Genomic DNA, 13,011 nt, shown 5'->3' with positions numbered 1-13,011 from the left:
GTTGAATAAGTTTAGTAAACCCCCCCCCCTCTACTCCCAAAAAAATATATAATTAAATATGGTTTAAGGGAGAGGGATAGGCACACCACCTGCATGTGGTAAGCTAGTAGGCAGCACTAATGGGGTTACAGGACGGGACATCATACAAGAGAGGCATGGGGGTCATTTCAAAAGAGGGAAGAGAGAGACAACGGGCGCTTGCTTACGGTACTCAAACGGTTTGTCCAACCTTTTGTTTTAATATGATTGATTTGTAGATCTCTTCTATTGTCGTAAAACTAGGTAAGCGGGTATTTGTCCATTATAGTCAATGCTTAATGCCCACAATGTGAATTCATCTGCAGCTTTACCTTATCTATTGGTTTGTTTTTGTTTCATGAGTAACTGTACTTGTACTTGGTCAACGTATCTCACTTTGCACATTAATTAATCATTATTGTAGAACTTTTTTGATTATTTAGATCCCATAGAATGTGTAGCACATAGGGGCATGTTTTAGGAATCAATATAGGATTGACCGAATCAGTCACGGCCAACACTGATACTGATACCTGTTAGGGTGATACCGAATCAGTGTACCATGGTTTTTGGGGGAGCAAAATCGTTCGATCCAGCCTGGTCGATACCGAATCAGTGTTACCATGGTTTTGGGGAGGGGAGTAAAATCGTTCGATCCAGTCCAATAGGGTTGATATGTATTTGAATCAGTACTGGTTTTGGAATTGGCTAATAAGTAATCTAACAATTTCTAACTATACAATTCTTTGAATCCCAAAACACATTTAAATATCTTGCTTGTATGATTTTGTTTTGTTACCCTAGACCCACATTTTTATTTCCATTCTCCCTCTATTGAGTCTGAACCCAAGTTTCGATGAGGTTGAACCCAATCTGATACCAAGACCTAAAACCAGATTGAGTCTGAAGATTTAAGGCATCCCAAGCTAGTGATGTTTTGCAATCAGATTGTTAGAATGATTGTTGTTTTATTGTTTGAATGACGACTATCCTAAGTCCAATGGTAAAAAGTATTGTGTCCATTATTAGATGGGCTCCCACTCAAGCAGACTAATAATTAGGCCTATAAACGGATCGGATTCGGCTTGGATACAGATCGGATGTAATCGGATTCGGATATTTTTTGGTCGAATACGGATACCTCTTAACGGATTTGGATGCGGATCGAATTTGGATTTTCGGCCATCCGTTTATACCTCTGCCTTGTGTAACTCAAACCTTCCTCTCCCTAGTGGATACAATTCACTCTCAATCCATAGTTTTAGATTATGATTTTCTTTTCCTCATATTCTAGAACCTGTTGAAATTTCAAAAACCCCAAAGATCGTTATTTACTTAATTTTTTATAATTAAGTATTCAGATTCGGATTTCTATCGAAGTATTCGGATTTCTATCGAAGTATTCGGATTTTTTTTGGGATATCTCTAAACGAATACGGATGCCCCTAAACGGATGTGGATGCTGATCGAATTCGAATTTTCGATTATCCATTTACAGCCCTACTAATAATAGGGAAGTAAATGGATAGTTAAAAATCTGTATTCCGTTGATGTTAGTATTCTTGTAGAAGAATCTGTATTTGAAAAATCAGTTTATGGGAATTATGTCAATTATCCAAATTCATTCAAAAGCTTATCGGTGATGTTGACACCGGTATTTCAAATTTATATCAGATATCATATGATCCGTTTAGGTTTGATTATATAAATAATAGTTTTATCAATTCATGGTATATTTCAAATAATTAAATAAGAAATTAAATGGAAAAAAAAAAAAAGAGATTTATGAAGACATGTATAATTTCAGATATGACTCTACTAATGTCAACCCTCCCTAGTGGGATAGTGGATTTACCGTTCCTTTCCGTTTTTTGTTTTTGTAATTTTTCATTTGTTCCAATTCTCAACCACTCAACGCAGACAATGAGCCTAGAATGTTGTTCTTTCCAAACTTGCGACTCCAATCTCCATTAGGGATGTAAATGCATAGTTGAAAATCCAAATTCAAATTTGTGTACAGTAATATTAATATTTACCTTCTAAAAGAGGTTTATAAAAATCTATAGAGCTCACAAAAAGAATCTATATATGGTTTTTATCGACCTAGAAAAGGCATATGATAGAGTGCCTAGAGAGCTCATTTGGCATGTCCTAGGGAAGAGAAGGAGCTCAATTAACTATGTGGATATAGTTAAGGACATGTATGAGGGCGTGGTGACAAGTGTCAAAACTGCAGAGAGACAAAGTAGTGAATTCCCAATTACAATTGGGCTACACCAAGGATCAGCTCTAAGCCCCTATTTGTTTGCACTCATCATGGATGATTTAACTAGACATATTCAAGATGAAGTCCCTTGGTGTATGCTATTCGCTGATGATATTGTTTTGATAGATGAGACAGTGGAAGGGATTAATGCAAAGCTGGAATTATGGAGATCAAACTTGGAATCAAGAGGTTTTAAGTTAAGCAGAACAAAGACAGAATATATGATGTGTAACTTCAGGCAAACCAGGAAAGATGATGAAGTGGTGAAACTTGAGGAGAGAGAGCTACCACAAAGTGAATGCTTTAAATACCTAGGGTCAACCTTTAACAAAGAAGGTGATATAGAAGATGATGTTTCCCATAGAATTAAAGTAGGATGGTTGAAATGGAGAGGAGCATCAGGAGTTTTATGTGACAAACGTATGCCTATTAAGCTTAAGGGAAAATTCTACAGGACAGTAATAAGACCAGTGATGATTTATGCGGTGGAATGTTGGGCAGTTAAGAAGAGTCATATAGATAAGATGAGTGTAGCGGAGATGAGGATGCTGAGGAGGATGGCGGCAAGACCAGGAGAGATAGAGTAAGGAATGTTTGTATTAGAACCGAATTGGGAGTTGCACCAATCCAAGACAAACTTCGGGAGAGCTGCTTGAGATGGTTTGGTCATGTACAAAGGAGACCCACGAATGCACCAGTACGAAAGAGTAACCAGATTCAATTGGAAGGAACTAAAAGAGGTAGGGGCAAACCTAAAATGACTATTGGAGAAGTGGTAAGAAAGGATATCCATATGGTAGGGCTAGATCCTAGTATGACCGTGGATAGAGTTGTTTGGAGGTCAAGGACCCGTGTAGCCGATCCCGTGTAGGGGGATGTTCCTGGGATACTGCTTTGACTAATGCTTAAACCCCCTTTTTTTTTTTTTTTTCTTTTTTTTTTGCCCTTTCGGATCCATGTAGCCGACCCCATTTAGTTGGGATAAGGTTATGGTTGTTGTTGTAGAGAGAGAGAGAGTACCTATAAAGAGTAAATCAAGTGTGTTGTCGTATTATGATGGAAGGTATATGTTGTATTTTACCCCAATCCTTCCCATCTTCTTCAAGCCTTTTGTTCAATTCATCTGATATTTGTAATACCTCCAATTTGTTGAGGGTAGCAACAAATCTCAGTCCCACAGGAAGCATGATTAATGCTTTGAATCTTCTAATCTCTAGATGCATAAGACAGGGCAGTCCTCCCTTCTCCACTTCGAATCCCTTCAAATCATATAGGCACTGGAGTTGTAAGCATCGAAGTTTTCGAAACCGTTTTGTGGAGAAAGAATATTCTCTGTCTGATGAAGAGAAAAAACAGTCCTCTAATGCAAGGTATTCCAAATTGGGCAACACTTTCAATGTAGAAATGGGCTATACTTGTAATGTATTAAAAAACAACACTAGCATATTTAGATTGGGTGGGAAATCTCTCACCTCTAATAATTTGTAGTACAATTGAGCCAGACCTAGTTTCACTATCCTCTGATAATGAGAGAGTGGTGACCAGTCAAGATCACGGGTCTGGAAAACAAAACCCAAACGCAAGCATTCAAGATGCTCCGTACTGGATATGGATAATCTGTGTAATACCTTGTTCAAAGGATACCCTCGTAATAACCCAACCATCCCTGCCAGACCAGCACAATGATATAACTTTCGAAAATTGTCACTTTTTTTACAGGCGTAATCAAAATAATTGTCCCTCCTATAATTATCAAAGTCGAGAGATTTTTCAGTCCATCAACTCGCAAAGGTTTGAAATCATCAGTATGGAGAGAAAAAGCATTAGAAACAAAACTATAAGTCAATTCTTCCATCTTCCATGGCACATTCAGTAATGATTTAACTCTTAGGAGTGTAAGGAATTGTAGGTTCCGTAAATCACCTATAGTTGTTGGAACCTCTACTGTGGAAGACCCCTTGACCCTCAAACTTCTCAGGTGGATTAACGTCCCTATGGCTCTTGGCAAGCAAGTAACCCTGATACCCTTCAGTGATAGGACCCTCAGAAAATTAAATTTTTTGCACACTAACCTTAAGGTCCTTTCAATGGATTCATTTGTATCTGGTGGCTTTACTAATGACAAGGTACGTCTGCGCATTATGCGATTAGAGACTGCTTCTATTGAGCTTCCAACATCAAGTGCAGAAAAGAAATTCTCCTCTTTTGCCCTCCACAAGCATAACTCCCACATCAAGTCATGCAAGGCACAAGTTTTGACATTCGCACGGAAGGTAAGATGAACCACTTGAACCATGGACCTGTTGACCAACTCAAGTAGGTATTCCTCTCCACTTTCCTCTTGTGTCTTCTGCTGACCATTATATTGCTGCACCAATCCCTCTGCCATCCACATTCAGATCAACCCACTTTTAGGGAATATAGTATGCTTTGGGTAGATGCCGCCGAGATAAAGCAAACATGTCTTCAAGTAATAGGGAAGATTATCATAACTGAGAGACAGAATACAGGAAACCCCATGATAGTCATGGGGTTTGTACAAGTACCTTCCAATGTTCGAAGCCACCATTTTTCATTCCCGCATTGACCTCTTCATTGATAGAAGTCCTCCAAGTACTACCACTGCAAGGGGAAGACCCCCACACTTTTTAAGCATTTGCCTTCCCAACTTCTCCATCTTCTCAGCATCTTGAAGATAAGAAGAAGAAGAACTTGAACTTGAACTTGAAGCAGCACCAGAAGCAGCATTCTTCCTCCAAGGAAGTGCTCTCTTACATAAGAGAGCCCAACTTTGTTCCTTTGTCAGACACAGTGGTTCATGAATAAAGCCCAATGCATTCGTATAAAGAGCCACACTTCTAATTCTTGTGGTGAGCAATATTTTGCTCTCGGTCTTTCCTCCGGGAAAGGCTTCTTTTAGAATATCACACGTTTTCCTATTCCACACATCATCAAGAACTAATAGGTAATACTTGTCCTGCAATACCTGGTAAAGCTTATGCTACAACTCCGTATCACTCAACATTCCAAATTCAGTATGTTTATCAGGTTCGAAATGTTGGGTTTTGAACTTCATTAATGCATATTAATCTTTATTAGGCCCATAAATTAGGTTACCCACTCTAAGCTAAGTCAGAGGTATTTCTGACCTAACACATTGTGGGAGTATAATTAGGGTCAGGGTGAATATTATATATTCAACCCAATGTCCCCACAGCCGTCACCTGGTCATTTTTCATTTTCTGCTCACAGGAATTCCAAGAGAAAAGTTGTGGAAGAGCTTGGGGAAGGTTTTAGAGCTTTGTGGATCGACTACAGCCATCAGTCAAAAGGTACGTCATTTATAATTGTTTACGCATTGTGTTCCATGAATCCATATGGGATATGTTCATGTGATTGATCAAAGATTCCAACAAGTGGTATCAGAGGCAACCCATATGAATCTAGAATCCATGTTCTTGATTAAAATGAATTTTCTAAAAATTTTCGGGTTTTGGATCGACCATGTACGGTCGCTGCCGATGGTGTACAACCATAAAAAATGAAAATTTTTTGTATGAGATTGAGGAAAGAGGTCAAGGCGGTCACGGCCATATAAGGCGTTTCGTCGGAATCGACTCCATGTGCTGGCACAACCAAATGGATCTCATCAGCCTTCACAGTTCTAGGGTTCCAACCTTTAGAAAACATGTCTATAAGATTAAAGAGATTAACAAAAGATTGGTCACAGACCCATCCTACAAGACAAAAATGGAGTACGTTGGTGTTTAACAAACTACATATTTTTGTTCAAGAATAGTAACTACAGAAACAGGGTTTACTGGCAGATCTAGTTTGGTGTTAAAATATGAGGCAAGACTTTCAGCAACAGTCAAAGAAGAAGACTCCGATCACCTCAAAGGGGAAAGAGGATAACGGGACAACAACAAAAATCTTAGGATCCATGAAGACAAAAATGACCACCTTCACAATATCGCTAGTAAGCTCCAACGTAATACTCACAGAGATGAAACTCAACCCTCGATAATGATAAGAGAAAGTGGAACAACCTCTAGCTAGAATCCCTCCAACTTATATAGAAGAACCCCCCCAAGAGAAAAGGGGGTGGACCCCATCCTGGGTAGTGTGTTTGGTCAGGGGGTGGAATGGTCACTTTCGCCTACCCTTGATCTGAATTTTTATTTTCTTTTTAAATGAAAATAGAGCACTCGATCACGAAAAGGGTGTTGAAGACCAGAATTTGATGAACAGGTAGAGTGACTTCATTACTCTTATTTTATTTCATTTGACCATGATTATTTAACATAAAAAAAAATTGCAGAAACAGAGTCATGTAGCACATAAAAATGTACAGTAATATTAATATTAGAGAGAGAGAGAGAAAGTACCTATAAAGCAGCACAGAAGAGTAAATCAAGTGTGTTGTCGTATTATGATGGAGGGTATGTGTTATATTTTATCCCAATCTTTCCCATCTTCTCCAAGCCTTTTGTTGAATTCGTCTGGCATTTGTAATACCTCCAATTTGTTAAGGGTAGCAACAAATCTCAGTCCCACAGGAAGCATGATTAATGTTTTACATCTTCTAATCTCTAGATGCACAAGACAGGGCAGTCCTCCCTTCTCCACCTCGAATCCCTTCAAATCATATAGGCACTTGAGTCGTAAGCATCGAAGTTTTCGAAACCCTTTTGTGGAGAAAGAATATCATTTGCCTGATGAGGAGAAAGAGCAGTCCTCTAATGCAAGGTATTCCAAATTGGGCAGCACTTCCAATGTAGGGATGGGATATACTTGTAATGTACTAAAAAGCAACACTAACATATTTAGATTGGGTGGAAAATCTCTCACGTCTGATAATTTGTAGTACAATTGAGCCAGACCTAATTTTACTATCCTCTGATAATGAGAGAGTGGTGACCAGTCAAGATCACGGATGTAGAAAACAAAACCCAAACGCAAGCATTTGAGGTGCTCCATACTGGATATGGATAACCTGTGTAATACCTTGTTCAAAGGAGACCCTCGTAATAACCCGACCATCCCTGTCAGATCAGCACAAAGATATAACTTTCAAAGATTTGTCAATTTTTTTATAGACATAATCAAAATAATTGTCCCTCCTATAATTATCAGAGTCAAGTGATTTTTCAGTCTATCCACTCGCAAAGGTTTGAAATCATCAGTATGAAGAAAAGAAGTATTGGAAACAAAACTATAAGTCAATTGTTCCATGAATCCATATGGGATCTGTTCATGTGATTGATCAAAGATTCCAACAAGTGGTATCAGAGCCAACCTATATGGATCTGGAATCCATGTTCTTGATTGAAACGAATTTTCTAAAATTTTTTGGATTTTGGATCGCCTTGTACTCTCGCTGCCGATGGTGTACGACCACCAAAAATGAAAATTTTTTGTATGAGATTGTAGAGGAGGTCAGGGCGGTCACGGCCATATAAGGTGTTTCGTTGGAATCGACTCCACTCGCCAACACAACTAGGTGGATCTCATCAGCCTTCATAGTTTTAGGGCTTCAAACTTTAGAAAACATTTCTGTAAGATCAAAGAGATTAACAAAAGATTGGTCACAAATCCATCCCACAAGACAAAAATGGAGTACGTTGGTGTTTAACAAACTGTATATTTTTGTTCAAGAATAGTAACTGCATAAACAGGTTTTACTGGCAGATCCAGTTTGGTGTTAAAATATGAGGCAAGGCTTTCAGCAACAGTCAAAGAAGAAGACTCCGGCCACCTCAAAGGGGAAAGTGGACAGCGGGACAACAGCAGAAATCTTAGGATCCATGAACACAAAAAAGACCACATTCACAATATCGCTAGCATGCTCCAACATAACACTCACAGAGATGAAACTCAGCCCTCGATAATGATAAGAGAAAGTGGAACAACCTCTAGCTAGAATCCCTCCAACTTAAATAGAAGAACCCCAACAAGAACGCCAAAATTAACCACCAGGTCCATAACACCGTCCAAGCAACCCAATCGCCAAGTTCCGCAGCAGAACTCACCGATAAGAGAAGTCCAATAGGCCAGGAAGCCAACATCCGAACCACCATACTAAATAAGTCTGTAAAGAGAGCTAGCCACATACCATCTAATTCAGATGAAGAACCGCATAAATCAACAAGAAAGCCACGCATGCAGTCATAAATGTTTATCCCATAAACAAGAAATCGCTCCAAGACAAAGAGGCCGGGAAGAAGAACAAATTACCCAATCGCCACGCCACCAAGAGGGGGGTAGACCCCATCCGGGTAGAGTGTCCGGTCAGGTGTTGGAATGGTCATTTCGCCCCCCTTATTAAAAAATTGTAGGAATTGTACCGCACAGGGAACTGTAGGCGATAAAGGTCCACCAAAAGCCCCATGACCTGCCCAAAATGTCTACCAAGGAAAACCATCTTCTATCCTTTTTTTTTGGGGCAAAAGGTTCTCCGAATCCCCAATGTAGGATAATCTAACATATCTCTCTCTCTCTCTCTTTCTCTCTCTCTCTCTCTCTCTCTCTCTCTCTCTCAATAACCTTACTGCCTTCCTCCATATGATACTGTTACATCCCACCTCATTGGTGCACTCCCCTATGCCTCTTGCTTAGAAAACCCACTTCCAACTCCCAATTTATAAATAGAGAGCCACAGCTACCCACGTTTTGAGTTAATGAGATTTAACTACAGCCTTTGTTTTGTTCAGTGGCAAGTCAAAATTTGGCACTGTGGTGATTTAACTGTAGCCTTATTGTGGTGATTTAGCCAATTGATTTGTGATATGTTGTGATTTTGATCAACCGTATTCCTTTAAAACTATAGTGGTGTTCTGTTCAATGGGCATATTCCTTTAAAACTCAGAAGGGAAATTTTATAGGGCCGTCATTCGACCTATCATGATGTATGGTTCGAAGTGTTGGGTAGTGAAAAAGCAGTACGTTGATAAAATAATTGTGACCGAGATGAGGATGTGAAGATGGGTGTGGCAAGACTATGACTGATAAAGTTAAGAACGACCTTATTAGAGCGGAATTGAGAGTTGCCCCTATACATGAGAAGCTACGGAAGAGTCGTTTGAGATGGCATGATCTTCTACTACAGAGGCCTCTCGATGCTCCAGTTCGGAGGAGTGACTTAATTCAAATCAAAGGATTTAAAAGAGTTAAGACGCATATCTAAAATGACCCTAAGAGAAGTAATGAGAAAAGATTTGCCAGTTTGGACCGCCTCTCTAGCATGGCAGCAAATTGAAATGTTTGAAGTACCTCGAATTCAATACATGTGGCCAACCCCTTCTAACTGGCTTCGTGTTATCTGCAGATGTTGTGCTCTTTACCCTCGAATTCGATGCATGTGGCCGAACCCTTTTAACTGGCTTTTGTGATTTCTGCAGATGTTGTGCTCTTCACCTTTATTTTCATGTCTTTTCAGGGATACATGGAAGTAGACCTGTAAACGGATCGAATTCGGCTTGGATACGGATCGGATGTAAACGGATTCAAATATTTCCTGATCGAATACAGATACCTCTAAACAGATTCGGATGCAGATCGAATTCAAATTTTCAACCATCCGTTTACACCTCTGCCTTGTGTAACCCAAACCTTCCTCCCCCTAATGGATACAATTCACTCTCAATCCATAGTTTTAGATCATGATTTTCTTCTCCTTATATTCTAGAACCTGTTGAATCTTCAAAAACCCTCAAGATCAATATTTACTTGAATTTTTATAATTAAGTATTCGGATTCAGATTTTTATCCGAATATTCGGATTTTTTTTCCCGGTATCTCTAATCAAATACAGATGCCCCTAAACGGATATGGATGCAGATCGAATTCGGATTTTCGGTTATCCATTTACAGCCTTACATGGAATGCTATGTTTTTCTGTTTTTTTATTTTTATTTTTTACCCAGTCAACTGTTAAGGTAATTGCACAACACCAGACCAGTACAAAGGAAAGACGGGCAATGTAATTTGAACTGGTAGCAGGGATGATGAACCAACCCTTCCAGGCCAAAAGGCTAATTTTAGGAGTTCTGTATAATAATGCACGAATTAAGCAATGAACACAAGCAAAATTCTTAGATAGTGGCACGCAGTAATTTTCTATTATCAAATCCACACCTCACAACACAATAGCCTATGTTCAGTTTATAAAAGAATGGCATAGGCACATAACCCAAGAAGCAAACTCAATTGAATCCCAGCAATTAAACGAGCTAAAAATCTATTCTCCAACAGCAAACATGACAATTGAAATAACCTAAAGCATGTGCACAGAAGAGTAACAGAGATTTAAAAAACCAATGAGTTTACTGAACAATAAAAATTCTCACTAAAACTGATCGTGCATTGACCAATATTACTACCGATCAAAATGCTCTTAACCTCTAACAGGTAGCAACAAAAAACAAAAGCTAGATTCTGATGACAAGTTCAAAAACCACAACCAAAATTGATTTCGCCAAATCAAATCTTCTACTCATGCGCTCTCTTTTTTCAGCTTTGCAAGCTCTTGCCTGATAGCTCCACCCCTCTGCACAAACAATTATAGAATCAATTAACCTCACAGAAGACTTAGCAGATCACAGCCCATGCTGCAATGATTTAGGAAACCCAAAATAGACAACTCCGAAAGGAAAATGGAAAAGAAAAAAAAACTTCATTAATATGAAATCTTGGGCAATTAGAAAAATCATGTGATCTAAAATACCATGATATACTAGTATCACAGTAATTCCTGTCCTCGTGTATACTCCAGACAGATCTAGTGAAAGCTAATGGAGTTTGGCAAAAAAGAATGGCATTAAAAAAACACCAATCTAAGAGATGCAAAACAGGTTTCTTTACAAACCTTGATTTTTGCCAGCATGATTTTGAACCTGTCAAAGTCGTTGAGAGAGGCTCTTCTCTTTTGGACAATCAGCTTCCTTCCCCATGAACTTTTCTCCCACTTATTCTTGACATCTGTCAGAACAGTAACAAAATATCACTTGAGAGTTATGTTAAAAGACCATAAGGAAAATAAACCCCATTCCTATGTATTGAGAATGAGTCGCCCCTCACCTGCTGCCTCCATGGCAGCAATCAAGGTGTTCTTCTTTGGGATTCTCTTGATGTCAATCTTAATATCTGTCAGTGAGAGCCTCTTGAAATTCATTTGGCTTCTCACCATGTCAGGAGCATCAACAAGAGCCTGCAGCATTAATGTGAAATAGCAGTGAGACATGGGAAAGTATATTTTGCAGGGAGGACCTGTGGGCCATAGAAACCATGATATTGTGAACCAAGAGATTAAATGCCTCTGTATAAGACCACCATGGTCATAAGGACCAAGTGCAGTATCCCTACAAGTTCAACATGCAATTACATACTAAACCATTTCAGCACCACATATGTTAACAGGATTAAACTAAAAAGACACACGAGTTCCATTCCAATAGCCTAAAAGAATACCTTCAAGTTATAAATAATTAGCCATATACAACACAGGATTGTCATTCACAAGTACTCAAATAGCTTGCCTCTTTTACACAAGCAATTCAATCTATACAATCACTTCATTAGGGCTTCATTTGGTTGCGAGGGAAATTGAAGTGAAGGGAAGTGAAAATTTACAAACCTGGTAAACTTTTGTAATCATTATCCAACTACTCAAATTTCTTACCATATTTAATAATGATACTTTTCCTAATGTAATTTTTTATTTTTATTTTTTTCAAATCCAAGGGGTTTAGATTCAAAGTAAAGTGACATTCAATTATCAAATATGTAATGATTACAAAAGTTTACCGGGTTTGAAAATGTTCACTTTCCCTCACTTCAACTTCCCTTGCAACTACACGGAACCTAGGGTATCCAAATAAAGTTGTGCAACCAAGTGAACCCAGCAAATTTCACAGTGGACAACAAATTGCTCTCCAAGGGATGAACCTGGCACTCTGAAACAACATCATTACAAAGCAATTTGTACATTTCCACAACTCTTCAACTACATATGTAATATATATTTGAGTCATTTGATACATTTTTTTCTGGCACTACTATTTCTAGTATCTTTTGTTTATTAGTAGAATATTGATACTAGTCTCAAACAGAGACTTACATACAACCTTCCGATTAAATCACCCCAAATTCCATCTTTTGTCCAAAAATAACATTCTTAAGGCATACACTAAATCGTTTCCCTAAAATGTAAAATCCGCAAGTAGAGAACACAGACACACGCCAAGAACATATAAGTAATAAAATATGGAAGAAAACAGTAAAAACCCATCAAAGCCCTAAAATGCATTTGATGAAGACACATCAGTCGCCGATGAAACTCTAATCAAATTCACATATCTCAACATGATTATCCCGTAGTAGTAATTCGAAAACATAATTAATCATACAGAGAGAAGGCAGAAGGGGCAGAATCTGAGGCAAACGAGCTGAATTAAAATGCATACCCTATTCTGGTCGATAACATCAACTATCACGACAAGCTTTCCATAATCTTTGCCGTAGTTAACGAGAGCAACTCTCCCGATCTCAACGTACCGCTTGAAAGGCTGCAAAACAAACCCGAAACGAGGAGATCAATCGTTAGGTTTGAAAAGAGAAACTCAAACAGGAATCACTGAGAGTAACGAGAAAATGGAAGCTGCATATAGTCACCAACTCACCATTGTCGCGGATGCGTACGAGAGAGTGAAGATTTCAGAAATTAGGGT

General features: G+C 38.7%; 1 protein-coding gene and 1 long non-coding RNA gene across 2 annotated transcripts; one reads left to right on the top strand and one right to left on the bottom strand.

Moving 5' to 3' along the window:
* Positions 1-2,777: 2,777 nt before the first annotated feature.
* LOC122642350 lies at positions 2,778-10,939 on the top strand. The gene is made up of 2 exons (XR_006330030.1): positions 2,778-2,812; positions 10,698-10,939. It is a non-coding gene; the product is annotated as an uncharacterized LOC122642350 (long non-coding RNA).
* Positions 10,595-13,011, bottom strand: LOC122642349 (60S ribosomal protein L14-2). Its single transcript, XM_043835791.1, has 5 exons — positions 12,964-13,011; positions 12,748-12,849; positions 11,363-11,492; positions 11,151-11,263; positions 10,595-10,832 (listed from the first exon to the last, which is right to left on the bottom strand). Exons 1-5 carry the CDS (start codon positions 12,964-12,966, stop codon positions 10,779-10,781), a joined length of 402 nt encoding a protein of 133 aa, XP_043691726.1. The 5' UTR covers positions 12,967-13,011; the 3' UTR covers positions 10,595-10,778.

The sequence above is a fragment of the Telopea speciosissima genome, chromosome 10, assembly GCF_018873765.1.
Source record: "Telopea speciosissima isolate NSW1024214 ecotype Mountain lineage chromosome 10, Tspe_v1, whole genome shotgun sequence".
Taxonomy (NCBI): Eukaryota; Viridiplantae; Streptophyta; class Magnoliopsida; order Proteales; family Proteaceae; genus Telopea; species Telopea speciosissima.
The sequence above is the reverse complement of the archived record's forward strand: the minus strand, read 5'-3'. Positions and strand labels throughout refer to the sequence as shown.